This window comes from Exophiala aquamarina (assembly GCF_000709125.1).
Source record: "Exophiala aquamarina CBS 119918 chromosome Unknown aczIA-supercont1.1, whole genome shotgun sequence".
NCBI lineage: Eukaryota > Fungi > Ascomycota > Eurotiomycetes > Chaetothyriales > Herpotrichiellaceae > Exophiala > Exophiala aquamarina.
The window spans coordinates 4,940,915-4,968,460 of record NW_013550587.1 but is presented as its reverse complement, the minus strand read 5'-3'; the positions used below and the strand labels follow the sequence as shown (position 1 = coordinate 4,968,460).

Sequence of the window (27,546 nt, the reverse complement as noted above, 5' to 3'; positions counted from 1 at the left end):
CCAGTCCACGAGACAGGGGTGGGCAGGGAAACGCAGCAGGGATCCCGTCACAGGGACCCGAAATGGAGTGCATCAAGTTTGTCGCCAATAATGGAAATTGATCATGGGACAGGGTGTACGAGGGGGACTGCAGCAGAAATCAAACCGTCGCAGTGCGGGGTGAGTCGGAGCGTGAGTCGAGGGGTGAGTCGTGACCACGAGGTTCTAAAAGCGGCACCGTGTGGGTGAGCGCGCCGTGATGCCCAAGCAGTTAAACCACTTCTTGTAATTACGGAGTACTGCCTGCCAGTTTTGACTTTTCGGCTAGTTGGCTTGGCATTTCGCCTTTGGCCTTTGGCCTCCTCCGTACTCGTCCACCATCCCTCGTCCACCGTAGTCCATTGCGAGCCCAACTTCCGTTCCGAGAGTTCATCCAGGCAAACGAGTCACGGGCCCTGCGTGTTAAATTGTATTCCAAGAGCACATTGTAGTCACAGCCACCGACGCCTCCTCCTTCCTGCTGCACTCTATGAACACCCCCAGTGAAGAGTAAGTCCCGCGTCTGTTCTTGCTGATACATGCCGCCCGTATCCTTCGCCACCATCCTGTTCTTACCTGCGCGCTCTATTCCTCATCCAATCCATTGATTCGTGCCCTCGCTTACTCATATGCCTTCTGCCAGAGCACGTAACGGACGTCGAGGCAACGACTCAAAAAGTGCCAACCCAAATCGTTCAACAGCGGGCTCTCGAGATGGCACACCTGGCGCAGGCCAGAGCAAGAGAGGAGGGAAGACGGGTCCAGGTGTAAATAGGTCGGCAGACACTGGTGCTCAAAATGGGCCTGCTACACTATCGGCACTTCCATCCTCAGACGAACATGTCCCGCTTGCAGGCTTCAATCCAGATGCCGTGGACGCCGCCCTCAAGCAAGGGTTTGAATCCAAAGCACCTCTGTTCAAGCCGGAGGCTAAGCCGCAGACCACAAAGACTGAGAGTCCTTGGGGCGTGAAAGGTGAGTCTGTCAACCACACATTCCACCGGTAATATCTTGACGGATGGTAGCGGGAGCAATGACCAGTGGCAAAGACTTTTGGCTCGATCTTCGCAAGCAAGTCTTCGCATTGCAACAGTCCGGTGGCACCAGTCAGGGAGGCTGAGCTTTGACTTGGATCAACAAGGGCATGTTCTCTTTTAGCGGCATCTAAGGCAAGGGTGGTATTTTTCATGCATCGAGATACCCAAGGCGTTGGAAACATCTGAAATTCAGAACAATTGTAGCGTACAGTGCAATAACAGGAACGCAAATCATATGCTGTGCCGATTCTTGTCGCTGGTATTTCTCCAATGCGAACTAAGTTCTTGCTGACTGTGATACATCTGATCCAAGTCTTGCGGCTCATTTTACGAGAACGGGCCTGCCCCAACCACCATTGGCTCAGTCCATATGATCCAATGTTCTGTGCTTTCATGATTTTGGGATCTGACCATGTTTTCGACATTCTTGCACAAGCTGAAATGCACCGACGCAGGATTATTGGTCTCAAGACTCCCCTCTCCAGGGTCCACGCCGCACCCGTGCAGACGACATTGCTCGGGGATATCAATGTCGACGCACGAACTGCAGTCCAAATCCCGGAACAGCCCTGGCCCACATTGGCTTTGCTTCAACATCATCGAAGACAATGATCTAGATTCCTCAATCTCAACTGCCCTTCTAGCTACTTTGCACATGATATCAGGGTCCCACGGGCCTTCCATGCCCACTTTTGAGAGTAGATCTATCGCTTTACGGCGTTGAGTGCTATTTCGGTACTTCGTGCTCGTTATGAAGAGTGCTTGGGCGAGCCCTGGCTGTACTCGAAAGCGGCATACTGGCATCGAGGGAGAAGAAGACGAAGGACTGGTGATTATTTCTTCGGCGTTCTGTATGATTTGCTGGAAGTAGGTCGTGTATGTGTCGTAGGTCGACTCATATGGACTCGAAATCACTGACAGATATATCAGTGTGCTCAAGCATTGAACTTGGAGTAACAGGTAGGTCTGGCGTACGTTGAGTTGCATAGAATCCGATGCCCGACTCTGGAGCGCATCGTTACATCTGGTTAGCCATTGTGATAGATGGGCAATACATCGACCTTGTTCCATGGCCAATTCCGTTGGGAAGCTATATCGGGCCAGATATTTATAAGGCGATGCGGCATTTGCGATGTGATAGCAGTGGTGCAGCAAGGACTGGAGTGGGTGAGAGCCACTCTCAAGATGAGTCTTACTCGAGTTTTGATTCGACACCTCGAAATCAAAGGACGACGGGAGCTCTGGAGGGCGGTGCAGGACAAACGATGCGGTTAGGAGATCGAGCGACTGTGCGAAGTCAGATAGACGAGCTTCGCAGCTTGACGTTCCTCTCGAGGAATTCCGACTCGGCGAAGCATCACATTTGCTCCGATTGTTCTGAACGCGGCGAGACATTGTCTTTGTCAGAACTGTAAAGGCCCCTTTGAGATGAGTCAATGAGTTGTTGTAGCGTCTTTGAAGAACCTGAGAAGCAGCAAGGAGCACACTGGCGAGGAAGCTCGGAATAGGCCCGTGGTATTGCGAGGCGACATCCTCTTGCAACGCAGATAGGGCCTTGCTGTACTGGACTGACGCCAGTGATAGACTCGAGTGTGTTCTCCGGAAAAAGACAGCTTCATACACCGCCCCGAAGGTCGCAAGTGCAGTGCTTACCGCGAGATTTGTCGAGGAAAGTTGGGATATGAGTCCTAGCCAGATGAAGTCCCCATTGAGTGAGAATGTGCTGTATCTATCTTGATAAATTACTTCCAAGCAAAGTTGGCTATAGCGGAGCGAGGCAACCTCATGCTGAACTCCAAAAGACATGCCTCTGAGAAACTTTGCGGAGACCACCGGACTCAACGAGGCTGTATCATTTGGTGGAGGCTTGTTCGGACATGAAGATCGAGACACAGGTGGCAATCCAGAGGATCTGTACCCCTCGCAAGATTTGCCAGAGCGTTGACACCGAACACAGCTCGGTCTTGTCTCATCACACTTGATGCGGCGGGCCCTATGGATTTTAGATTGGGGCCATCTCTCGCTTCAATTAATGGGCTGCGTACTTGCAAGTGTAGCATCCATTCTTGGATTGTACTACGTTGACTCTTGTTCGCTTAGGCCGCGGAGTATCTGCATCCAAGGCACTTGACAGCATACTGAATGCTCGATCGAGGCATTATCAGATCATCAGGCATGTACAGAGGAGAAGTGAAAGCAGCGTTGGGTGGTTTTTTGGCCCACTACATCGAATGGCGGGTGCCTGAGTAAGAACCATCCCAAACTCAGAGACCGAGAATGGCGTCGGTTAATTCAGAACGTGACCCAAGGCTAAGTGCTCCACTCCACATCAAGTTGACATTCCTGGCAATGGAAATATTGCACACCGCAAACTGCAAACTCCATTCCGGTAGTGTTTGGACTGTTGGTGGGTCGAATCGATCCGTTGAGGCGATGAGATTCCAAAGGAGAGTCAGCATGAGCAGAAGAGGCTCGTCAAGTATTATATAAAAGGCAAGCTCAAACGATCTCGACGCCCACTCTCTCCTTGTCCCGCAGAAGTAATATAGCATCATCTCAATGGTCGCAATGAAGATCTTTCTCGCGCTTTCCTCTCTTGGTTCATTGAGTGGAGCAAAGGGAGCGTTATCAGACAGCGGCCCCTTCCCATCCTCATACGCGGCGTTCTCAGCTGGATTCACCCAACCACCCACTCCTGACGTCGTCACTGAACTACGTGGACACTTCATCCAACACAAATGGTAAGAATAGCAACCGCAACCCCTGGCTCAAGTTTAAGGCTGAAAACCCGTGTGGTGTCAGGGACAACGACGTGTCGCACATCACTTCTGGTTACTGGTATAATTCAGCCACACAAGGAAAAGTCCGAGTAGATGAAGCATACGAGGGCGAGTTCGCTTCATCTCTGTTCGACTATACAGATGTGACACCCGATGGACAAGTCTTGAACAAGCTGCGACTTGTCGGGCCGAGTGTTGGAAGTTCACCGACATGTTTCGTGGACCATGTGGAAAATGCCGGGTTCCCACTCATTACCGCAGACATCTTGAAAACCAACAATGCTGCATTCGGTGGTATTGTCAATGATCCAGTGGTCGGCTCTACGCAAAGCGTGAGTTCCGCACGGTATTCAAGTATATGGGCATTACTGTTCGCTGACTCGGAGGTTGCACAGTGGAATTTGTTGGTCGCCAACAGCATTTCCGTCATTGTATATCTTGATGTTGACAACGTGCTGGTTGGATATGACTTTTGGGGAGCAGAACGGAGAACCAAGTCGTTGACCCGTTTCTTCAATACTGCTGTTGGGAAGTTTGATGTGAAAGTCTTCGACAACTTTCCCTGTAAATGAATGATTGTCGAATCATTGAAGCGGCTGTGGGTGAAGTGACTATCGCTGAGTTCTTTGTGGAACTGGGGAGAGACTGTATGGGAAGTAAAGTTTTGACCCATCAGCCTGAAGGAAGCCAGAACTCCTCATGCTTGAATATGTACTGTGAGGGCAAGATTCAATATGTTGGGAGAAATTGTGGCCATGTCAGAATGTGGAAGCTTTTTTCGCAACTGAAATCGTTATGCAATGGTCCAAAGCCCACCAGTCTAGCACGCTGACACGCAACTTGTACTTCTTGCTCGATTTTTCTTCAAGACAGTCACCGGAGGTGCAAACGGGGCACATCCTTTGCTTGATCCGTGCCTAGCTCCAATACCTTCCCTGTCTCGTACATAAGCACCTGTATGATAAAGTAGGTACATGCCATATCCTTCGGGTGGCCAACTTGTCATCTATCTTACGAAATCTCCCATGATTGCTTCCCACCTCGCGGCTATTTCTTCGACCTGCCGGCTTGTGAAGCCTGCTTCGAAGTATTCCTTCTCACCTTGCAGATTTCTCTGCTTTCGCACTTCCTTCATGTCGTCTCCCTTCCATGCTTTACTCAACTCAGAATCGATCCCTTTGAGCGGGTACCCTGCAATACCGCTGGCCGCTGCAGAAACAAGAGATGTTAGCACTTGTGGCAGAGGAAGGGGCAATAATGCATCACGATAGCATGAAGAAGAAATGTGCAGTCCATACCTGCAAAGAACTTGATCGGTAATCCAACAGCGCCTCTTCCTAGTCCCTTGGCAAAGCCGAGAGCACTAGCTCCTATCGTCCACGGAGGCGTTTCTTGAGCTGCTCCTAATTGATCGCCCTTGGTGGTTTGCTGGCAAGGTGTGTCTCTTCGTTCTTCCATTTTTTGGCCATACTGACTCTGGTGGGGGTCGATCGCACCCATAATGGGCTGTGTAAACACTCCTGCGATTCCATCGTAGATCCCAAATCCTAGTTCTGCAACACCCGCTTTAAATCCAGAATTGATGCCAGTGATTCTTGGTATTGGCCGGACGGTGGGATCGTGGTATAAACGTGGCAGGTTATGCGCCCCTGAGGCCAAGGCGGTCGCGAAGGCTCCTGGAGCGCGAGCGGCAGCCTTGCTAACTCGAAGGGTGCCTTTGAGCATGAAACTGCCCGGATATGAGTGGTGACTAGAGGAAGAGAATGTAACAGAAGGTGACGATCTCGCTCCAACAGGCGGAAGAGGGGGCGACCTTATTGCTGCCTTGCCCTTGTCAAAGGCCTTGACCCCTAAGTAAGGGAGATGACCAACTTCTGTCAATATTTCACCCATTCCCTTGAAAGTCTCATAAAATAGATCCAGAATGGTCCATGCTGCGCCGGAAACGGGTTCATAAGGTCCAGAGGCAACATTATACTCCATGTACCTTAGCAACTGCATATTTTCGAACGAAGAAGATGATATAAAATTATGCTTGCGTAAGAAAGTCGCGGCCAATGGGCTAAGATGGACCTCTTTTACTCCCATTGGCTCTGACCTTGTACCAGCCTTGCTCTTGCCCGTAAATTGCAGGGTAGCCACGCGATCGGGGAAGAGAGAGCAAGGTGGAATGCCAGTCCTGGGTAGATGAGCGTGAAACGCACAGATGGCCATATCAAGCCCATTTTCGGATCGAATCTTCTTGCCAAACTCCACTGCACGGTGTTTCATGGCCGGCTCCAGTGCCGATCTTATGGCTAATACTAGGTCTGAAGGAGTGAGAGATTGATTGTGGATTGGGGCGGGGCCAACGCCAGCTCGATGAACCATATGGCCCCAGAAAAATTGGTCGCCGAAAAAGGGAACCACTATTGTAGGCCTACCAGCAGCTAGACCTGCCGCTGTAGTGCCAGCACCGCCGTGATGAACCACAAGTGAGACATGCTGAAAGAGATAATCGTGGGGGCATTCGCTCTGGAGGAAGAAGACTGTTCCCTTATTCGAATCGGCAGCTAAGGCGTCAACATCGAGACTACCCCACCCACCTGAGATGATGGCACGAACACCACTCAGCTCTATGGCTCTGAGAACAATCGAAGTTAAATATGTTGGATCATCGGTGACAATAGAGCCAAACCCCACAAATATTGGAGGGGGTCCGGAGGATATGAAATTCTGCAGTGTGTGTGGCGGACAGTAATCTGTATGGAGAGGCAGATGGAAGAAGCCTGGAACATTGAGATGAGGACCCCAATCTGGTGGTTTAGCAAATATATGGGGGGACCTGATATTCATGAGCTTTGTAAGTATAACTTCAAGAGGCAACACGGATAATCGCAGCTAACGTACCAGCAATATGAATGAGGTATACGCAAACGGTGTACCATGCCTGGAGCCAAACTCGGGTCAACAACTTGAAGGCCAAGCACCTTGGATCGAAAGCGGTTGATCACGCTTCCGAGGCCCTGCCAGATGATTGCGTCGACTAGAAAGTAAGATAAATAGTGAACCAGTGCGACATCTGTATCAGAAGATTTGATATCGGCTAGTGGGTGAGCAAACTCACGCGTAGGCGACCATGGCATGCTAGAGCACCCTGTCAACGAATCTTGTAAATGAAACCGAAAATTGCACTCACGTAAATACCATGTGAACTGGTATACCGAGTTTCTCTGCGCAGTGAATGTGGGCGAATGAGGGGGGGTTGGCAATAATAGCATCTGCAACGAAAGGCCTTGGCTCAGCAGCTCGCGCAGACGGCCGTTTGGCTTTTTTCGCGGGAACAATTGATGACCCGTTTATTGGAGAGCATCCATCAGTTGGCTCGAAACATGATTTCCAGCAACCACGCAACATGCCACGAATTGCTCTTCTTCTTCTGTATATCTCGCCCTGCTTTATGGCTGCAAACCTTGGAATAAGCCCGGGATTCTTGACCATATAAGACATCAGCTCAGCAGGGTCACCACCAATGCTGAAAAACTCAACGCCATGACTTTCAACGAGGTCGCGGAAGACAGGATGTGTTGCAAGTCGTATTCGATGCCCAACTTTCTGAAGGGCTTGGGCCAAAGCAAGAAAGGGCTGGACATCGCCTCGAGAACCCACAACTTGGAGCACAATGTTCAAGCTTGGGTGAGGCGTCTCCAGTGCGTAGTCAGGGACTTCCGACCGCACCTCACAAGGGGGATCCAGATCTTGAAAATTCTTCCTAAGATGGTTGTAGACTTTGGAGATATTCTTCCCAACAGTAAGGGCAACTCGCCCATTGTCTTCAGCGGGTAAGATTGTGTCGAATGGATCATCCAGGAAAACCAACGACTCCCTTCTCAAAGAGTCTGACAAACTGGAGCTAGTCGGCAGAACATTGTCCTCTGGCAGAAGGGCATACTCAGGGAGACTGATGGTGGAGCTCGAAGAATCATTAAGAGGAGGTTTTTCCGATGGGCCTGCCATGGAGCACCTGGCAAGGCTTAAAGAGTAGGAGGTTTACTAGCAGTGGGCACAGTAATCAAAAGAGAAGCTGGCCACGAAATTGTTGCCAAAGAGGACATGAATTGAAACGCCTTACCTTGACGCTGCGAAGGCGCCATTTAGACATGTTCATTCGATTGCTGCCTGTTTACAATTCGCAATCTAATCAAGCTGCGCCTTGAACCTGAATGTCACTTGCAAATACCAGGAATAAGAGACATAAGGAAGACGAGATGGTGGCCTCTACGAATGCGAGTGGGTCAAAAGTGAATGAAGCCGAGGAGGCCATATCCTTAGAACAGACTAGTCCCAAACTCAAAGACCGACGCATTCGCGAATTATTTTTGGAAGGAGCAACAAATGCAACTGGTGTCAACTGTGGCAGCCGCATTCCATCCATCTGTGGTACTGCGTACTGGTACAAGTGCACTAATCCGGCTCATACCAGCCGTTAAGTATCACGCGCTGGCATCCACAAGGCATGCCGATACCATTTCATCGCCTGCTACATAATATTCACTTCCACAACCTGTGGGCATCGGCGGCAAGCCTGTGATCTACAATGCTTTGTACTGACTCCTCGCATTCTAAGTGAGCATGGCCCAAGGCTCCTCCAGAAATGCATCAACAAGCTATCCTCTCTTGTGTCTGCAGGACAAAGACTTTGTGAAGTGAAGGACGGATGACAATGAAATGCCAGAGGACATTGATGCGGAGAAGCCACGCAAGGCTGGATCCGTTGCGAAGGCGAGGAGGGCCAGTCGAAAAAGATATGGCTAGGTCTCTCGGGCGTTTACTGGTGACACTGGTGCGGGCACGCCTCTGGAGAAATACGCATTTACTTGTGACACAATTAGACGCTCAGGTTCTAACACGATCAAGTATTGGGAGAGAAATAACAAATCACGGTGGAAGGGAGAAGACTGGACTGCGTCACACTTGAAACTGTAGGATACCTTTAGTTAATTTGGATCTGAGAAACACCGGTCCGTCTATGGCATCAATCAGGGTCCCAAGCCTGTCTCTGGCGGGGGCATTTCACGTTCAACCCCTTCACTCGTCATGTCACTCGTCATGTCACTCCCACTCCGTCGGAGTAGAGTCGTAACAATTTTATGTCAAGCTTCTCTCCTGCGTCCTCTCGTCTCCCCAACCTCCGCGCCTCATTGCTTCTGATTCCATTTTTGAAGAGTCAATGGTAGGCTGTCATTTCGCCCCTTCTGGTCTGCAAGTAAGGTGGTTTCAAGACCATAAAGACACTCTTATGCGACCAGGGTGCTGGCGGTGGCGCTCTCGTACTTCCAGTTGGGCTGGAGGACACCAACGGTCTTGTAGTATCTGCTGAGACGGTGGATTCGGGATTCGATTAGAATGAGTCGGAATTTCGAGTCCTTGTCTTTGCGGTTTCGCTCGAGATGTTTGCGCACGGCGACGGCCTGTTATGTTTTCGGTCCAGGTTAGCACTTCCATTGCTAGCAGAGAAAAGAGGTGGAACTCTTGATAGGAGAACTTGGATAGTTTTGGGGATTGTCTGTCCTCCGCGCAGCACGCACCTTCTTGATCAACATGTAGAGGTCTTCCGGGATTTCGGGTGCAAGACCTAGATTTTGGAATCACTCTGTCAGTCTCGTGGGACCAAAAGCAGAGGCAGCGTTGTATGTTTTCATGTGCCTCAAAAATGATATATTGCAGGCAACGTTTGAAGCAAAGGTATTTAGATTCCTTTTTTTCTGACTACAAGAGGCCAGAAGAAGTTGCTTTCTTCATATCGATGTGCTTTGAGGATGGCGCATACCGTTGGATTTGAGGATTCTCAGGATCTTGTTACCTGTGGTGTGCACCCGAGTTAGTTCATCCGATATTCTCCATGGTCATTGTCTTTTGCTTTTTCCCCCTCCAGCAGATTCCCACATACCAGTGACGACCTTGACTTGAGCGACACCATGGCTGTCTCGAAGAACAACACCGATTTGCGAAGGAGTGGCACCTTTTCGGGCGAGTCTGCATATGTTCTCGACGACGGTCTCGGGCGTGCTCTTGAACCAGGTGGGCACGGATCGCGAGTATGGGATGGCCGAGGCGCTGATACCCTTTCCTTTGCTGTGAAGACGACCCATGATGACGGTTGGTAGTGTTGTCGATTCTGCGTCGTTGTGCTGAGGTTCTCCTGGTGATGCCGCAGCCGTTCCAAAGTTGTGGCCCTTTCAGAATTGTGTGCCAAGGCGGAAAATCTTGGCGGAGCTGTGATTGGCTAGAGGTTTTTGAGAGGGGCCAGGGGAGGCTTGGAGAACCTCCGAAACTTTTTCCCTAGACCTACTTCTCTTCTCTTGCCTATGTCGTCTCAGCAGCAAGCCTTTCTGTTTGCTTTCCCACTCCAAATACAATGACTTAGAATGGAAAATTAAGTGGCGCGAGGATGGGCCATCAATAGGAGAAGCCAGTGAGCCTCGACTTACGCCCCTGGCGTCCGCTGGTCAACAATCAAAAAGGTACGCATCCATCCTGAGCTTTCGCGTTTTTGCATCCACCTGCCTCTACATGATGACACACAACGTTTTTAAACTATATTTCTGGTACCTCTTGATTGCAGAAGGGATTCATGCTCATGTATGACTCCTTCGATGATCTCAATGGACTTCTGAACCTTTATACCTCTCGCACTCCTGCCTTCAAGTTTTACCTACGCGATCAATGCTAATTCTTCACGCAGGTTCCAAGAACTACTATTCGGATCTATCATTCACGCTGTCTGGTTGGTATAGACATGTCATAGAATTTTCTCGTAGGCTAATTTCGTTCAACAAATCCGAACTTGAAAGCGTTTGAGTAATACGGCATACCCAGTGACTCGTTCAAGATTTGTCCTACACCTCAAATCATTCGATTGAAGCATTCTTGTTTCGCCTCGGTGCTTTTCGGTTGATCAGAGGGATCCTGGATCTCAAAGGCATTCGCCTGTAGACTGTATTGGAGGTTTACCGAGCCGCGGACGGGGTGAGCACCCAGCCTGAGGATCCGCAGCGTCGTGGAAACGTCCTGGTCATCTATCAGCTAAGAGAGCAGCATCAACAGGATCTCTGTTGACGGTAAATTGGGCACTTCACCAATCGTGAAGATTTGCCATGCCCAAGGACTGGGTACATCGCCATATTGTGCCGCGGCCTAGTTCTTTTTGCCAGTAGACAACAATGTGTCGAACGTGATATTGCTGTTGAAGTAGATTCAACCAATTTTATGTCCCCCGGCCTTGCTGAGATAGAGACGGCGATGAGACAGGATACCACCAGTTGCATATGAGTAGCAAATTGGCCATAATGCCGTGCTGTGTCAGACATTTCCAACCCCCCCCGAATCATGATATTCCGCCCATCTCAGTATCGTCATCTCTTGCTGGACTTGTCACAGCTGGCGGTCGCTCTTCCTGTACGCCATTGACAACAGTTGGTGTTTGGACAATGTCGGGTACTACCGCCGACTGCGACGCTGGCTGGACGGGTTGTGAGTCTGCAGGGGCTGCTTCGTTCATCGCGACCTCCGTTTCCGTCTGCTCAAGTGACGATTCTGGCACGGCTGGGGGAACAGGTTCTTGCGCGGCGGGCGCAACTGCAAGTGTCGGTGAGTCTCCATTCACAGGATGCTCTTCCGGCTTTGGATCTTCGAATTTATTGACGAATCTCTCGCGAATGTTTGTATGGTCGGGGTTCCCTTCATACTGTATCGATTGGTGGATGAGACACTCGCCCAGCCACTGGAGAGGGAATTCTGCTCTGTCAAAGAGGGTCAGACACTGGGTTGGGTGGTAGAGGGGTATTTTGATGATTTGGATATCATGCTCACATACTCGACACCTAGGCTTTCTGTAATAGCTCTTTTGAGAAATGGCGCAATCCTGGCGTTGAGATAGTCTCTCAAGGGAACCTGCTGTCTGTTGCCAGCTGTGTTCATGACAACAGAAGGAGGATTTGGAGTCGTCTGCGACATTCTGAGCGGCTTCTCCTCGCGTCGCTAACAGCGGGCTAGGTCTCAGTGAGAAAGTAGACACTTCTGCGCGTGTGATCGCACAGTTTGACGAAGTAGAACTTAGGGAGTTCACCTTTTTTTTGGCTTGCTGGTTGCTTGGGGATCTTGTGGTTAACGTGAATGGTCACGCGAAATACGAATGGTCACGTGAACGCATCAAACTTGAGAGCACCACTAGGACTATGTGCTCTTTATTACTCAATGAGGATGGAAGGGTTGTATACCTTGTCTGACTTAATCATACGAAAACGATAAAGAACAACAAGAGGAGTTTGAATGTATCAAACCAGACAGGGTGACAGCCCGAATGTGGACATGTTTATTTCGATCCCGCAACCATCATTCAGTCCTTTTGGATAGCCTTGTTGTGCAGCGATGTCTGTAGATGGGTTTGGAAGAGCAACACTGTTCCGGTGAGACAAATTGTGCGACTGGAAGCAGTAGTACAAGCGACAGCCTGGCACAGGATACTTTCCTGCTCTGTTCTGTAACAGGACTGGCTCTCCCGTAAAGAAGGTGCAAAGAAGGTGCGTCAGTAAATTCCAAACACAAGGAGAAATGAGCTTCTTGAAAGACATCGCCATTAAACTCTCGCATCTCCAGATGCTGCCTCCATGTCAGTGATATTATGCGATCACTCCTGTCGTCTGCAATCTTCCATCCTCAATTCCTCACTTTGCATGGGGTCGCTTCACCTGTTTCATAATGTGTAACGTCTCAATAGACGAGAAAGATTGCTCTCCCCTAGGCAGCGCCTTCGAAGAAATTGCTAGGACCATCATGAGCCAGCATGAATCTTGTTAAACAAGGCTCCCTTGGCCTCCCTCTGATAGACTCTTATCATCGTTCGGTCGCTCATCGCAAGCGAGGGCCCCTTGAACGTCGATAACTTGCAAGAATTGTACCTTGATCAACCACCAGATGAGCAAAGGTGGAGATCGCGAAATGATTGAGATCAGCATTGCACCATTGAACCATTGCCACGTGGTGAGATGTCAATGGCGAAAACGAGATCTCGCACGAAGTATGTTCTGGAAGTCATGCTCGTGGACCTGGTAAGCCGGAGACCGATCCACGAATTGATCAGCACCTGACCGATCTCTAATGCGCAACATGGAAAAAATGCAAAGATTAGCGCCTTTCCAAAGAGCGCGAGGACTCGCTAAAATGAGGCGGTTGCTCTTTAGCTTCGGTAGTGGTAAGATCAGAAGAGATGTACGGCGCAACGTGGCTCTGCAAGACTGCCCGACATCGTCATTGATGCGCTGGCGCGAATTGGCGAGTTTTCAGACGCGGCAAACGGCGGTCAAGACGATGCTGAGCTCTATATAAACAGTGTGTGACAAGGTGAGGAGGACATGACATTATGAGGAAGTTGCAATGGAGGGGGGCTGGTTGAACAGAGGGGCGGCTCCTTCGTTGACTGCCCATAATGACGCCTTTTCAAGCAGGCACGCCTTCTGTTTCCTTTCGGCGGAAGGTGCAGCTAGTTGGAGGTGGCTAGTCTGGTCTCCCCAGTCGTCCACTCATTCTTCCTGCTCCAGCCTCTATACACCGCACGCCAGGCATCATTCAACGCTGGTCAAGTTCTCTCGATCTATCAATCGCACATCTGATGTTCGCACAAGGCTGCGACGTCGATGGATCCCATCGTTTATCAACGAACAAAAAGACCAGCAGTTGTGATTGAGATTGAGCAACTGCAGGGAGTGGGTATGGCGAACAGCGCGACCTACGAAGCTTAGGCGACCTTTGGGCTGCAATTGGGTGGCTGGGAGAGCCTCCAACACGCAATTCTGGGCTGCAATTGGCACCCAGCGCCCCCGAACGGGATGCTCCGTTATTGGAGAGCACCACCCCCGTCAAACCCACTCTCGTCTATCAAATTTCAGTCGATCATGGAGAAGGTGAGACTGCAGCAGTGAGCACAACGAAAGAGCCCGAACGCTTGACTCTGGAGCCTAACGCTGTTGTCGAGATTGATCCGCTGCAGGGGCGTGGAGTCTCGCCAACGGATCCCTCAGCTGGCAGCGCCCTTTTCATCCGTTTATAATTACCCTAATCTTGTGAGCATGAACCAGTATGACCAAGACCAGGCCGGCTAAACCTGAAAGACGATCGCTTGCTGCAGGAGAACAGGATCTCCCACCATTCACCATGAACCAGCTCCATTTCAGCCACTACCATACCACTACCAACCTCCACCATGCCCTCTAGCTTTGCATAGCTCTCGACGTGCAGCTGCAACAGCTCACCCAAAACGACCAGACCAGAGTCAGAACAGGAGCCAGAAATCGCGCTGCCCACTCTGGACTGCTGCCCACGGAACCTTCCCTCAGCAGCTCGCTCGATCCAAACCTCTCTCGTCCCTCGTTGGTCGCCGCGCATGGAAAAACATGGTCATCTGGCATCCACCACTCAGGTCGCGCCGTTGGATGTTCTGCAGCTGCGGCCTACACTGGCCTACCCGCGCCTCCTGATCATCTGCCACTGGTGACTCGACTGTTCAGTGGTCAACTCGAGAGTGGACTCGACTGGATCGACTGGACTGCTCTTCCGCTGACTGGCATTCCTTTCACTGCCACTGGTCTAATGAGTCCTTACAATCCAACTGTGCCTTGAGCAGGCCACGAATTTTCATCTATTTCTTGTTCCGCATGGCGACCTTTCTATAATTCACCTCCAGAGTCCAGACGCCCGCTCGGTCCTCACCTGATTTGACTAATACCACGCTCTTTTCTTTGTCTCTCTGCCTCCGCTGTGCCTGTTCTCATTCCATCAACTCCACCCAAACTGACCGCACGGTTCAAACACCCACATGCCGACGACTATCGCGCTTAATGACAGTCACATGCAGCCCGTCTCTCCTGACAGCCAGCTTGCCCTTCCCTGCATCCCTTCCCGATGTCAAATCTGTTCACCCAGCCATGGTCAAATTCGGAGAAAATCATCCTGTTAACCAACATCATCCAAGGTGCCGGCAATGATGTACCCATGTACCTCCTCCAGAGCATTTTAGAGAACAACATACAGCCCAAATGGCCCGATATGGCCTTGCCAGAAGGTACGTATCATGCCTCGCGGTGTCGCTGGCGCAGTGGCGGACGAGTTGAACCCGGCGCGCATGACCCGCTTGATATCTCTGTGCTGGTGATGCTACTGCCAGAGGAGATTTGCTGACAAGCTCAGGACGTTCACTCCATGCGTGTCAGCAGTTCTACGACGACATGGTGCGCGCATTGCGGCAGCCTCGCTCATTCTCCGCAATTGGTCCAACGAGCTATGCCCAACCACCCTTACTAGGACCACAGCCTCAATCTACAAGAGCAGTATCCGAGCATGAGTACAATCCGCCCCCGGCGCAACGCGCGATACAGCCTCGCCCACCTCGGACCACCGACTCACCTCTGCCCACTACCACCAACGGGGAAGCCTTCACCATATTACGACCTTTTGCGCCAGAACTCGGAGTGGAAAGGCGCCGAAAGCGCGGTCGGCCAACGAAAGAGGAGGCTGAAGAACGCGATCGGCGGCTGGCCGCGACGGGTCAGACTTATGAGCCAAAGAAACGGCCAGCAAAGAAGCCCAGACCTTCCGACACACCGCACTCTTTGGCAGAAGGCTTTTCAACCAGGTCTCCCGGCGTGGAAACTCCCTCTGTGACCCGCGCTGATCCTCAAGAGGAGACTTCCAGTGGGAAGAGGAGACGAGGTTACCAAAGTTATGAAGATTTGTCCCAAGGACCACGGCCCAAATCTCCCCTAGAGGACTCAGGGAACGAGAGGAGCATCGACGTTGCGCAAAGCCCTTCCGACAGGCTACTGTTGCGCTCGAACGAACGGACGCAGGCGGTAGCCTCGGTTGCACGAGACATCCATCAACAAGATCGAAGCCCGCAGCTCAAACAAGAGCCCGATCAGCGACAGGAAGAAGCAGTCATTGCTTCTCCTTCGGTTTAGCATTCGAAATTTGCCGTTCAAGATTGTTATTTTGAGAGTAACAACAATGTTCTACACAACAAACCACAAAAATTCAACGAGCTACGATTATAGAAAAGGGGAAACCGGTCCATGCATGATGCCCGTGGTTATAATGACTTAACCAAGGGTGGCTGCTCTTCTGTTCGCGTCTTTTTCTCGGCTTGGTGGCTTTCCACCCTGGAGGCCACACCAAGTTTCGCAGTTCCACAACCAAGCGATCGCATAATGGTTAGATACACAAACCGCATAGGCCTATTGGCTTCTCCTTCGCTTTCATGTACTTTTAATTCATGACCGGATTTGATCTGCTGGTTCAGATCATACATAGGATTGGAAAGGATTGGGGGGTTATGGTCGGATGACAGGATTCAGGTCAGGTACGAGAATGGCAGGAACGCTTGCCTAAAAATAATCAATAATACACCATACCTGATTTTGAAAGAGGAGAAAAAGAGAAGGATCACGATGCCGACGACGGAGTTCATACGATTCCATGCTCATGAGCAGGAGCAGTAGCTTGACGCACTGATCTTGCCAATCTGGAGGTTTGGCCGGGTACGACGATTTGTCGACTTTTGTTCTTGTGATATATCATTCAATTAGATGGGCCCAGTACCTATCGGTGAGGCTTTCATGACGGAGGAGGTTCCTGGTTCCGAGCACACCTTCTATTCCATATATACCCAGATTTTGACAAACACCTTAGCAGGTCTTGATTCGAATATGCCATTACTGCGCACCCACGCGTATGGCGATCAAGTCGGGAGCAAAAGTGAAAGAATTCCTGCTACTACCCATTCCCAGGCGTACGGATGGCCCTTCTCCTGCCTTCCAACGAGAGTCCCCAAGAACTAGCTAGGTAGGTAGGCATCGAGTATCCTCTCCACCTGGATGTTGTCGCTACACGGTGGGTCATGCATGAAACGGTTGCGACCAATGGCCAAGTAGCTCTTTTAGGGATGCTCCACCATGGCAACAGTCAACCTCTCTGATATCATGTATCAATTTCTCTGCGCTTAATACGGAATTATTTAGCCTTTGATGCATGAGGCTATCTGCTGCATGTTTCACTGCAGCGAAAAGCGAGATCTTGCGTGCGCAGTGGACACTGGACACTTCGCGACGTGGTCATTGCGCAACCTGGCTCTTGGCCTCCTGCATGATGCAGCCTTCTCCTGAACGCTGCATATGCACGGCAATCGCAACTGCACGGAGCGACTGCACCTTACTACTACCTCGTACTGTACTCGTACACTCGCAGCTCTCATTCTCTAGAACAACACAGGGCCGAGTTCAATCTAACTTGCTCTTCCTAATCTCCTCTTCTTGGATTGGCTGTTCGTCACCTTCTGTAGCATATTCTGCACGTCTGATTGGCTAGGCTATGGCTCATTTCTTTTCGCTCTCTTGTTATATTACCTGATCGAACTCCGCCTTCTCTTCTTTGACCCTATCCAGTATTTCTGACCTGCCTAAGATAGCTAATGGACTGTTTCGCAACACTCGGCGAAATGCCAGGAAAGCCACAGCGGCACAACCTCTTGCGTTAGGGCCGCATTCCTGGCTTCTGAGATCATTTGGTCGCAGAAAAAACCAAATTAACGTTCTCTCCCTGACCGCCTGCATGCTGCATGTCTCCTTCGTTTTGCTCCTCGTCCCTTATTGTCGACGCTTGCATGCATGGGCGCGAGGAAATGTCAAAACAGGACGGTCAGCGCTGGATTGAAAGCCACTATCTAACGCTTGTTGTTCCCTTCGGGTTTTGAAATGAGGCCTACTCTAAGCGAGGCACCTTTCCAGAGCGAGAGAAAAGTCAGCGTGATACATGTCTCTACCTTATCCGCCACCCTTGTTTTCTCGCATGGTTGGTGATGTATGGTCGACAATGATCCTTTCTACCAAAGCCAGACTTGATCTAATGAATGCAAAATTGGAATCAAAAGCCGACAAAACATACAGATACGAACTTTCCTCAGACAGTACGGCAAGGATACCGAATTACACCAGCTTCAACCCTTCTATATGGGCCAACTACTCCATTGTCAATTACAGCAGGCAAGTCTCAGATGCGCGCCACAGCACAGCACAAATCATAGCCTCGGGATTCTGATCTTCCAGCAGAGTCTATGCACTAAGCTCTTTAGCTAGTCTCCTTTGCTACCGCCGAGTCCTCTTCTCCTGGCCTGAAGAAACCTGAGAAGATCCTCCGATTGGCCCCCCCTCCCTCGGGCCTCTCCCTACTGTCTAACACTCGTCAGAGATAGAGATGATCTCGCTAACCAGTAGGTCGCCATGGAATGCAAGGGCCTACGGATGCGGATATATCGTTTGAGACGGCAAGCACATCCAAATGGAACGAATTAATTAATTCTCCGCGCCCCATTGACGCAAGCAGAGTCGACAGCTAAGCCTAAAAGTGACCAACAGGCTGGCAAACTAGTAACAGCTATTGAATACACGAACCCTGCAGCCTCGCCCTTATTTTACTCGAAAGTTGGCTCTCTGCCATCTTTCCTCTTCCTATTTCTATCCCTGCCATCTAGGAACACTCCAAGTCGAATAGGCTATAGGTCGACAGGCATGGCATGTGTAGAGCTGGCAGATGGCGCACTATCCACCTCATGGCAGCATCCCATACAGTTCCAACACTCCTGAGTGTCCAGGCCCTCTCGGACGCTAGCCTTGGCCATTGCCTACTCATATAGGCACACGCTCCGAGATAGTCGTCTCTAACCAGCTAAACATTTAACCCCCTCCATTAGGGCCCTCTTACTCGTACTCCCCGACTGGGGACACCTGTCCGCATGGGGATTAAACATGTAATAGTATATCACGGGGGGAATCCTCACCCATGGCATTGCATGGCTGGTAGCGTGGCGATAGCGTGGCATAAGCATGGAACGGCGTTTCTAGAATGGGCAAGGGAAGGTGGTTTCCAAGGGGCTTATATGTGGGATTACTCCGTAGTTCCTAGCGATTACGCCGTGCGATAGGAGGTCCTACAAAGTACATACCGATGACTCAATACTCCGTAATCGGTACGCCATTCGTAACAATTAATCGTCCGGAGGCTATCCATATGTACCCGGTACTCGGTGGTTGGTGGACCTTTGGCAGAGACCATGTTAAAATTCACTGAGCCACTAATATTGGAACTGCCAGGAGCTGGGGCCAGAGCCGAATCTATTATGTAGCTCGGACAACACCTGCCCGGAAAGGTACATATATGTGTGCATGTAGTACGTAGTATTGGGCGTGAACCCTGGAACAAATGAGCGAAAGAATAAGTCAATCGCCCGATCACCCACATGTCAGTACTAATTACAGTGCTCCATCCCTTTAACATCCACAATCTGTCTGGCTTGAAAAGGCCGACTTTGAAAAACGGTCTTGGTGAGTTCGTCTGTGCCTTGTATGCACGAGCACGAGGTACCAAGTACCGTGGAATCACATAGTACTGGATGGATGGGAAAGTATCCGTGCTCTGTGACTCGAGCGAGGTGATGGGATCGTAGAGACGTGTGTTGCGATGCAGTACTCCGTGCCTCGGACTATATCGGTGGCGAGTCTGCGGCTCTACTCGTCAAGCTACATATAGTGAGTGCATGGGGCTGATCAGTGATTTGTTGGGGTAAGTTAGGTATATATGATTTAGCTACAGTAGATGTATAATCATCTCCTCTGAGATTTTGTCCAAGTGTGGCTGAGACACCAGGTTGAGACCACACAATTTCACCTGCCATTACTGTCTGATCGTGCGACCTTCATTCTGGTAGTTCTGGGTGTTCGGGCTTTGAACATCATCATATCGATTAATCGTCGTACAGCCCTTCATCATTCTGCCCAATATCGTCCACAAAGCCATCTACCAGCGGATTTGTTGTAGTATCAGGGAAAGGGGATATCGCTTTTGCTTTGCCTTTACCCTTGCCCTTTTCCGAGCTGACACCATTAACGGCGTTTCCGTTTAGATGGTGCATGCTCACGCCGTAGTCATCGTCTGCATCGGACGAACCCCCTGAGTCGGGATTTCCAATCCGAGGGATCGCTTTACGAGCAAACGCAGGATTAACAGATGGGTTGGTGACACTCCCTGCTTTTTGCTTCCCTTTTCCTTTGATCTGTTCAGTAGGGTGTAGTTGGGGAGGCTGAAACGCAAGATCGGACTGAGACTGTGGTTGAGCCGAGTCCACTGAAATAACTCGCGGCAGGGGAGCGGGTGGAGATGGCCGTATGGCCAATTTCGCTTCCTCAGCCTTCCTCCCACCGGCATTGGCACCATCCTTCGGGCCAACTGTGATGTCCTGCTCCTCAAACATATTTCTTATCCGTTCAAAATGCTCTAGTTCCTTCTTGCTAACACTGCCAACTAGCTCGTCCTGTGCCGCTGCAAAGTCTTCTTCGGATACGACAACCTGTACATCGTCCTCCGTAGCGAGATGATCGAAGAAATAGGCCGTGCTGATCTCTTCCGCCCGCTCTCGGCTGATTCGTTGAACTTTCTCGTCGACAGACTGGGTCTTGCGGGTAATTGCTTTCAGCATTGCGTCACTGCAGAGTGCATACAAGTCCGCACCTGTGTAGGTGAATGGTAGACGGCTAGCTACCCGGTCGAGGTCCACGCTCGAATCGAGAGTGAAATTGCGCGTGAGAGCCTTCATGATCGTAACTTGTTGGTCATGAGAGTCTGCCACGCCCAAATAGAGCATCTTGTCAAAACGCCCTGGGCGGAGTAAAGCTGGGTCTAACAAATCCGGCCTGTTGGTAGCACCTATCACGAAGACGCCTCCACCATTTGATGAGCCGCCATCGGAATCTTCATTGCTTCCTCCGCCGGACATGCCATCCAGTTCTGCTAGTAGTTGAGAAACAATTCGATCCATGACACCGCCACTGTCGCCTTGGTTGCCACGTTTTGGGGCTACTGAATCCAACTCGTCAAAGAACACGACGCAAGGACGCGCATCTCTTGCACGTTGGAAAACCCGGCGCACGTTGGCCTCGGACTCACCAATGTACATGTTCAGTAACTCAGGCCCTTTGACACTGAAGAAATTGAGACTGAATTCTGTAGCAATGGCCTTCGCCAGCAATGTCTTTCCTGTCCCAGGCGGGCCGTAGAACAAGATACCAGAGCGCTTTCGAATTCCATTTGCGAAAAGTTCGGGGTGGGTCAGAGGTAATGAGATGGTTTCCATGATGGCATCCTTCTGTGATGAAAGCCCACCGACATCTTGCCATGTGACTGTGGGAATCTTGGGAGCACCAATGGCATCAGAGAAAGTCGATCTTGCAGCGGCGATAGCATGGTTAATATCGGTGAGCAGAAGATGGGTAGCTGACTGGCCACCAGATACATAAATATCAGAGAGCCTACAAGACTGGGCTTCTGCCAAAGACAGAAGACGAGAAGTTCTTGCTAACGATGCGCGGTTGACAACATCGAGGAGATCACCCGCAACTAGGGCAGCTGTTTGGAGCGCAATTGACTTCAGATTTATAGTTGGCGAGAGAGGTACTGGCGAGGATATACATGCATTCCGGAGGATTAGTTCACGGGCGTTCTCGTCTGGGGCCGCAACCTCGAGTTCGTGGGAGAATAGACTCCGTATGCCAGCTGGAATCTCGTCGAGTTTCGTGGTGGTAGCAAATATGACTCGAGATGATGATATAATTTCTTGCAGCACAGGTACCATTCTGTCTGCCGTCAGTGCATCGATATGCTGAATCAGAAGTGCTGTGTGCTGTGCTCCACCTGATAAAGCACGCTCTGCTCGTGTTTTCAATAAGGCTTCGGTCTTGACGTCCCCACCGCCGGTTGTCGAAGCGTTCTCGGACAGGAGATCATGAGCAGATATAGGGAAGGTGTGAACTCCAATGGAGGAGCAGGCAGAATGAGCTATATATGACTTTCCAATCTGTCGCTGAGTTGAATACAGCAAGATGACGAGTGGTGGCAGACCAAGACTAGCAGCCCTGTTACTGGTGGCGGCTTGGATCAAGCCAGAAAGTCGCTTCTCGAGAGGTAGTTTGTCAAGTGGTGGAAGATCGGCTGCCGATGTGATGTGTTCCACCCTATTGAAGGTCTGTAACGATAATTTGCGAACACCAAACCAATACTGGCTCCAGATCTCGATGGCATGAGAGATAGAGTGTACACTACTACCACTTTGCGATACCCTTGCTTGTGAACTGTCCAATACAGCAACACCTCCCCAATTGTTGTGCTCAGGGTCATGATCATGAGGCTGATCAACATCGATGTGCTGGACCGAAAACCAGGCCGTACTGAATCTTCGGCTGTCCGTGGTGCCCGGTATATTCAGCTTTGTAATCGTCTCATCTTCACCTACATTCTCGTCCATCGACCCTTGAGAGAACATAGCATTGCCCAATTCTTGATCAACGGGGAGCCCAACAAGATCCCCTTTCTTCAGTACGCGTTTCTTACTTTCTAGATAGTATTTCAGCGCGGAGAAGAGAGTAGACTGCAGCGCAGGGTTCGTTGTTGTCGGATCTGCAATCTTCGAAAAGATAACTTCTTTCGCAATTGGAGGCGACTTTATTGTCGCGGGTCGAGGGACGTGCGACACCTTTGGATCATGCCGAGGAGGTGTAGGCAGCGCTCCGATCTTGAGAAATTGAGCATTCGATACATTGGCAAGCAGGATGGGCGAGAGGAATACGGTTGGCGACGCGGGTGCCACGAGGTCGCGCTGAGAAAAGCTTGAACGCCTCTCACCTGTCTTATCCACTGCATACCGAGGACTCTGATTCGACAATCCAGATAATCCAAATACTTTGACTGCTCGCCAATCCGAGTCCTCGTCGTCAGGTAGCCCAGCTAAGGACCTCAAGCCCAAGGAGGGAAAGCCATGGGAGCTCACATTTTTAGCGATTTCGATGCGCACCCAGTCACCGGAAAAACAGCCAATCTTGGCCAAAGTGCTTGTATCAATGAAGACAAAAGCCTCCTCGTCATCCTCGCTGCTCGGTCGTGGGTGCAGCAGCTCTGTTGGGACTTTTCGAAGTAATGCTTGGGTCCTGAAGACCTTGCCTGGCCGACTGCCTGCTCGGGTAGTTGTAGATGTGAAGCTCGAATACAAAGATCCTGGAGTATGCGTTCCGGTCGCTCTTTTCCCGCCCGGTCTCGGAGTTGCCGCCGTCATTGCGGACAAAGTACCAGCTTGTTGTGGTGGGAGTCCAGGGGCACTCAGCGAGATCATATCATCCATAGAGTCAGAATCCTCGTCGCTCTCAGAATGGCCCGAGTCGTCGCTGGCCGAATCTTCATCGGAGCCACCGTCTTCTTCAGAACCAGGGCTTGTATGGCGGTCTTCTGCAGCCGAGAAAAATTGGTCGTTAGACGTATCCTCGGCAGTGTCTTCCAAAGATTCCTCGATTATGGGCTGAACAGGCGTGAGCTTTTTCAAAGCCTTTTCTTGTGAGGAGCCGGTCTGGATCAGGACAATTTTGGTATGGGCCGATATTTGACCCTGCGATACTGGCTCGCACTCAATAACAATTGCAGGAGGCGGTCTCACATGGGTGATAGGGTGCGCTGGGAGCGGTAATGGGAATACATCGCCCGAGTGAACAATAGGGAGCAGTGCGAGGCCTTCTCGGACCAACGAAGTCATACGGTGGATGTGTGGAGGAATGTTTGGAAGAACACCATTCATCGTGGCTGTCCTTTTGTCTGCGCGGGGGTTTTTGGTTGATTGGAAGCCTCCACCGAAGCGGGTTTGAATGTCATCCACTTTCTCGAGTAGACCCTTCTCAACGGAGACATAGACTGTGTCCAGACTCAATGGCTTTGAGGATAAAACCCGGATGTCGATCGACTTAGGCACATGACCCGGATGTCGGTCTCTATCAATGATGGTATAGGTCTTCAGGATGGATTGGCAGGCGGAGGCTGATGGAGAAATCCTGATGGTTTCGAGTTGCTGGGGAGCGTCTGTCGAGACAGGCGACAGCTGCAGCTGCGCAGTGAGGAGTGTCCATGTGGACTCTTGTATCTCTATGTGTAGGGGCGACCAAGGAGTAATGGCCAGGAAGGCCGGACGGCCCTCTGAGGCAGTGTCTGTAGATGCTGTCCAGAGTCAGTGTTGAACGGGAGGAGGAATGTGCAGTGGAAATACCCTCAGCACTACCGAGCCTGGACCAGAGACTCTGGGGAACAATAGCAGCATTTCCCTTGACAGTGTCATCGAAGACGAGGCGAGCAGCGAGAGGGCGTCGCTCAACCTCGCGCCTGCGCCGCTTCTTCGGGTGCTCAAGGCCATGGTCTGAGGGGCCCATTTCCAGTCAGTTAGTTGTGGTCAACGCAGCATGATCTTGCAGGAGAATGCGAGAGATGAACGGGAAACAATATAGAACAGCAGGGGACTGAAGTGTGAGCAGGCACTCCGAAAGTTGACGAATCGACACAGGCTTGTTGATGGACCTGCGTCCGTAAGGTCAGTGGTGGTCAAGGTTTGGTTCGGAGTTGGATTTGTGGATGGAGGTGGAAGCCAAAGTTGGAATTGGAATCGGCCGCCGCAGATTCGCAGCTCGCAATTTCTCGAAATGCCGAGGCACAGTTTTTCTGTTGCCGCCAGGCAATCTAGGCTCTACTCAATACTGAAAATGACAATAAGTGATTCAATTATTAATATTCCCACTCGGTCGTGCTCGTTCAAACCTCGGAGTAGTGTGCATCAGAGATGACGACAAAGATGCAATAATGTAGATGATTCTCACTCTGCCCAGCCAGCATTAGGATGCACACCACGTCCCTTGACCCGACTCCCCCAACCATTCCTCCAGCCTACGACTAAGCACAGGGTCAGCGGCAGTTGAGGTGACCGGGGTATTCTGTGGCTTGCCTGCGGAGGTGGCGCGCAGAGAGGGCTCAAGTTGGATCGCGAGGCACAAGTACTCCGTACCTTGATGCTCGGACCTCATACCGCTGAGAATGCAGCACCCGAGTTAAAGGCTAGGGACTCCGTGAGGTCTGCTCTTGGGCGGATGCCCGTATGGAGGAAATAGGGGGACTGGTTCATTTTGAATGGAAATGAAATAGCGGTGAGGTTGATATTCTAGTCTTTCTTGTGACAACGACCCGAACCTGGTTGAACGACATAATCAGACCTCCATTATGTATATATAGCCTTCAATGTCCATTGAGCTTGATTTGTGCCCCAAATATCGAGTCTACCAACTCACCACTGCGCGTGGACAAGATTGAAAGTAAAGAGTCCGAGAGGCCATGAGTCGCCTCATTGCACCCTTGCAGCCACAACCCAGCGCCATCCTCAACCAATAAATCATCCAGGTTCAAGCTGTAATCTCGCCCTGGTTCCCAAATACCGCTGCGATTGCCATTGATCAATTGGCAATCTTTGAGGAGCTCGTTGTGAGCATCCCGGCGGTAGCCAGTGGCAAGGATCAAAGCATCAAAGGACATCGTCTCGGTCGTGTTCCCGCTCAAGGGGTCCAGATTCGTCACATTGAGCGTCAGTTGTTTGCCATTATCACTAAAGTCGCTAATTTCTCTCAATGGTAGAATCTGGTGTTGCCATTCTCGTCGATCTGGGCTGTGAATGCTCTGAAGATACAGATCGTCGTATATCTTCTCAATCAGCTCGAGTCTTACCACGCTATAGTTGGTGGCTTTGTTCTTCGCCAAATTCTTGGATCGAAAATCCTGTGGCTGCTCGAAAAAGGTGTCCACTGCCTCAGGGTTGAACACTTCATTTACAAATGGTGAGTCGTCGCTCGGTCGAAGTGCCGAGTCTCGGAAAATGAGACGAGTTGTCGCATTCGGGTATCGCTCGTGCAGGTTATTGAAGACCTCTGCACCACTTTGACCTCCACCCATAATTGCAATGGAGTATGCCTTTTCCTTGTCCGGGAGTATTCTTTCGATACGAATGTTGTACTCAGATGAGTGTAGTATGCGTTCGTGATACGTTGGAAATATAGCTGGCCGTGCAGGCTGACCACCAACAGCAACCACAACATTCCGGCTCAAGATCGTGGTCGATTCCCCAGTCGATAAATCCCGCGACACTACTTCGAAACAGTCATATTTCCCACTGTTGCCCAGCTTGCGGGGGTGGATGGACTGAACTTGCTGCCCGTACTCCACCACATCATTGAAATGTGTGGCGGCCCATTGGAGATAGTCGTCAAACTCCAATCTCGAAGGTAAAAAGGTGGCGAGGTTCGTGAATTGCACCAGCCTTCCATGCTCCTTGAGATAGTTCAAAAAGGTAAAATGGCTGCAAGGGTCTCGAAGCGTTGCAAGGTCTTTGAGAAACGAAATCTGCATTTTTGCTCCGGGCAGCAACATACCCGCATGCCATTTGAAGCCATTCTGTCGTTCAAGGAATCGCACTTTAGGGGTATTGAAGCCATGTCCTACACTCTCTTGTGCTTCAAGCCCATCACTGAGAGCGACGGCAATGGCTAGAGACGCTGGACCAAAGCCGACTCCTACCAGATCGTGAACTTCATGCAGAGCGGGAGCGTAGAGGCTTGATGTCGAGTGGAAAGCTCGCGATGCCCCATTCTCCACGGGTCTACTCTGCCAATTGTCATGCCCATTGAATGGAGCGGTGGCTTCGCCCGCATGTCTGGTCACGACATCTGGAGAGATGGCGCTAGGGGCCATCGTGAGTGATGTGGTCGAGATATGAACAAGATACTCGGAATTCAGGAGATTGATGGGGAGCAGACTACAGAGGAAGTAAAATTTCTCTGACTTGTCCGGACGCCGGACAAACCTATCTGCATTATAGTCAAGGCTACATCCAGGGCAGAAACGAATCGATGCGTTGACCGGCCGCGCAAAGTACTACTTGGTGTCATCATGATCGGAACTGTCCGCCAGACAGGGAAAAAAAAGGTCAAGTAGAGGGTCGCCCTGGACTCGTTGGGTCGAATAACCAGCCAAGCGATGTGGGATCGAGGGTCTGGAAGGCATGCAAACGCCTACAAATACCAATACGTACAGCACGCCACTCGCTGCATGGAACGTCAATGTAGGGATGAAGGAGGAAAAGAGACCCTCCTATCACCAGCAAGACCCCTGCAGCCGATGACGGAGGACCGAGGAGGGGCCCATGGGCGAGAAAAGCTGATGCCGATTATCTGATAATCAGATCAGAGATTGTGCGATTATCTGATTAAATCAGTGTCACGCCATGGATGCCTGGACAAATGAAACAGGCAGGAGCAACCCCCACACATGGCCGCTACTGCCTCGGTGAGGATCCAGTCCCCGCTCTCTACGAGATTCTACGAATTCAATGCATCTTCCATTTCACCTCGCTGCATGTTCTGCATCTTCTTTCGAGGCTAATCAGCTCGGCTGTGACGAGTGAGAAAATTTCTTTTCTTTGAATTGGCCGTAGTAGGTCTTATGTCGATCCAAGCAGCCCTGACCACCCACTTGCCCAATCTTCATTTAGCGACAACGTTGGCATCCGTCATTTGACCGGCTTAATTTGTGACCATGCAAACTATGCATCGCTAAGTGGGACGACTCACCACTGCCTGAATGGTATACTCAAGGCATCGCCATGTCCATGGACACAACAAACACTCAGCAGTCTCTGGTGAAGCATTCTAACCACCCGAAATTTTGTTGTCTTTGGCCTCCGTGAAACAGGGGCTTGACGCATCTCCGACAACTGAGCTGGTGTGATC

General features: G+C 50.7%; 9 protein-coding genes across 9 annotated transcripts; 3 read left to right on the top strand and 6 right to left on the bottom strand.

Moving 5' to 3' along the window:
• Window positions 1-647: 647 nt before the first annotated feature.
• A1O9_01740 (uncharacterized protein) lies at window positions 648-1,138 on the top strand (the record flags this gene model as incomplete). The annotated part of the gene is made up of 2 exons (XM_013410898.1): window positions 648-993; window positions 1,044-1,138. The coding sequence occupies 2 exons, from the start codon at window positions 648-650 to the stop codon at window positions 1,136-1,138; spliced, it is 441 nt and encodes a 146-aa protein (XP_013266352.1).
• Window positions 1,139-1,382: 244 nt separating this feature from the next.
• A1O9_01739 (uncharacterized protein) lies at window positions 1,383-2,861 on the bottom strand (the record flags this gene model as incomplete). Its single annotated transcript, XM_013410897.1, has 1 exon — window positions 1,383-2,861. The coding sequence occupies one exon, from the start codon at window positions 2,859-2,861 to the stop codon at window positions 1,383-1,385; it is 1,479 nt and encodes a 492-aa protein (XP_013266351.1).
• A 997-nt stretch (window positions 2,862-3,858) lies between these two features.
• A1O9_01738 (uncharacterized protein) lies at window positions 3,859-4,407 on the top strand (the record flags this gene model as incomplete). Its single annotated transcript, XM_013410896.1, has 2 exons — window positions 3,859-4,167; window positions 4,231-4,407. Coding segments are annotated over 2 exons (486 nt in total), but the record flags the coding sequence as incomplete, so codon positions are not given.
• A 434-nt stretch (window positions 4,408-4,841) lies between these two features.
• Window positions 4,842-7,831, bottom strand: A1O9_01737 (uncharacterized protein; the record flags this gene model as incomplete). The annotated part of the gene is made up of 4 exons (XM_013410895.1): window positions 4,842-5,044; window positions 5,134-6,550; window positions 6,760-6,961; window positions 7,014-7,831. The coding sequence occupies 4 exons, from the start codon at window positions 7,829-7,831 to the stop codon at window positions 4,842-4,844; spliced, it is 2,640 nt and encodes an 879-aa protein (XP_013266349.1).
• Window positions 7,832-9,111: 1,280 nt separating this feature from the next.
• Window positions 9,112-9,966, bottom strand: A1O9_01736 (40S ribosomal protein S13; the record flags this gene model as incomplete). The annotated part of the gene is made up of 4 exons (XM_013410894.1): window positions 9,112-9,285; window positions 9,403-9,449; window positions 9,645-9,677; window positions 9,765-9,966. 4 exons carry the CDS (start codon window positions 9,964-9,966, stop codon window positions 9,112-9,114), a joined length of 456 nt encoding a protein of 151 aa, XP_013266348.1.
• Window positions 9,967-11,201: 1,235 nt separating this feature from the next.
• On the bottom strand, window positions 11,202-11,830 carry A1O9_01735 (uncharacterized protein; the record flags this gene model as incomplete). Its single annotated transcript, XM_013410893.1, has 2 exons — window positions 11,202-11,616; window positions 11,691-11,830. 2 exons carry the CDS (start codon window positions 11,828-11,830, stop codon window positions 11,202-11,204), a joined length of 555 nt encoding a protein of 184 aa, XP_013266347.1.
• Window positions 11,831-14,773: 2,943 nt separating this feature from the next.
• A1O9_01734 (uncharacterized protein) lies at window positions 14,774-15,801 on the top strand. Its single transcript, XM_013410892.1, has 2 exons — window positions 14,774-14,933; window positions 15,059-15,801. Exon 2 carries the CDS (start codon window positions 15,209-15,211, stop codon window positions 15,530-15,532), a length of 324 nt encoding a protein of 107 aa, XP_013266346.1. The 5' UTR covers window positions 14,774-14,933; window positions 15,059-15,208; the 3' UTR covers window positions 15,533-15,801.
• A 3,860-nt stretch (window positions 15,802-19,661) lies between these two features.
• Window positions 19,662-24,153, bottom strand: A1O9_01733 (uncharacterized protein; the record flags this gene model as incomplete). Its single annotated transcript, XM_013410891.1, has 2 exons — window positions 19,662-23,944; window positions 23,994-24,153. 2 exons carry the CDS (start codon window positions 24,151-24,153, stop codon window positions 19,662-19,664), a joined length of 4,443 nt encoding a protein of 1,480 aa, XP_013266345.1.
• An 853-nt stretch (window positions 24,154-25,006) lies between these two features.
• Window positions 25,007-26,509, bottom strand: A1O9_01732 (L-ornithine N5-oxygenase; the record flags this gene model as incomplete). Its single annotated transcript, XM_013410890.1, has 1 exon — window positions 25,007-26,509. One exon carries the CDS (start codon window positions 26,507-26,509, stop codon window positions 25,007-25,009), a length of 1,503 nt encoding a protein of 500 aa, XP_013266344.1.
• Between the last annotated feature and the right edge of the window lie 1,037 nt (window positions 26,510-27,546).

What these genes read in the sequence shown, in the direction of transcription:
- A1O9_01734 (XM_013410892.1), top strand. Translation starts at nt 15,209, where the DNA reads ATGAGTACAATCCGCCCCCGGCGCAACGCGCGATACAGCCTCGCCCAC.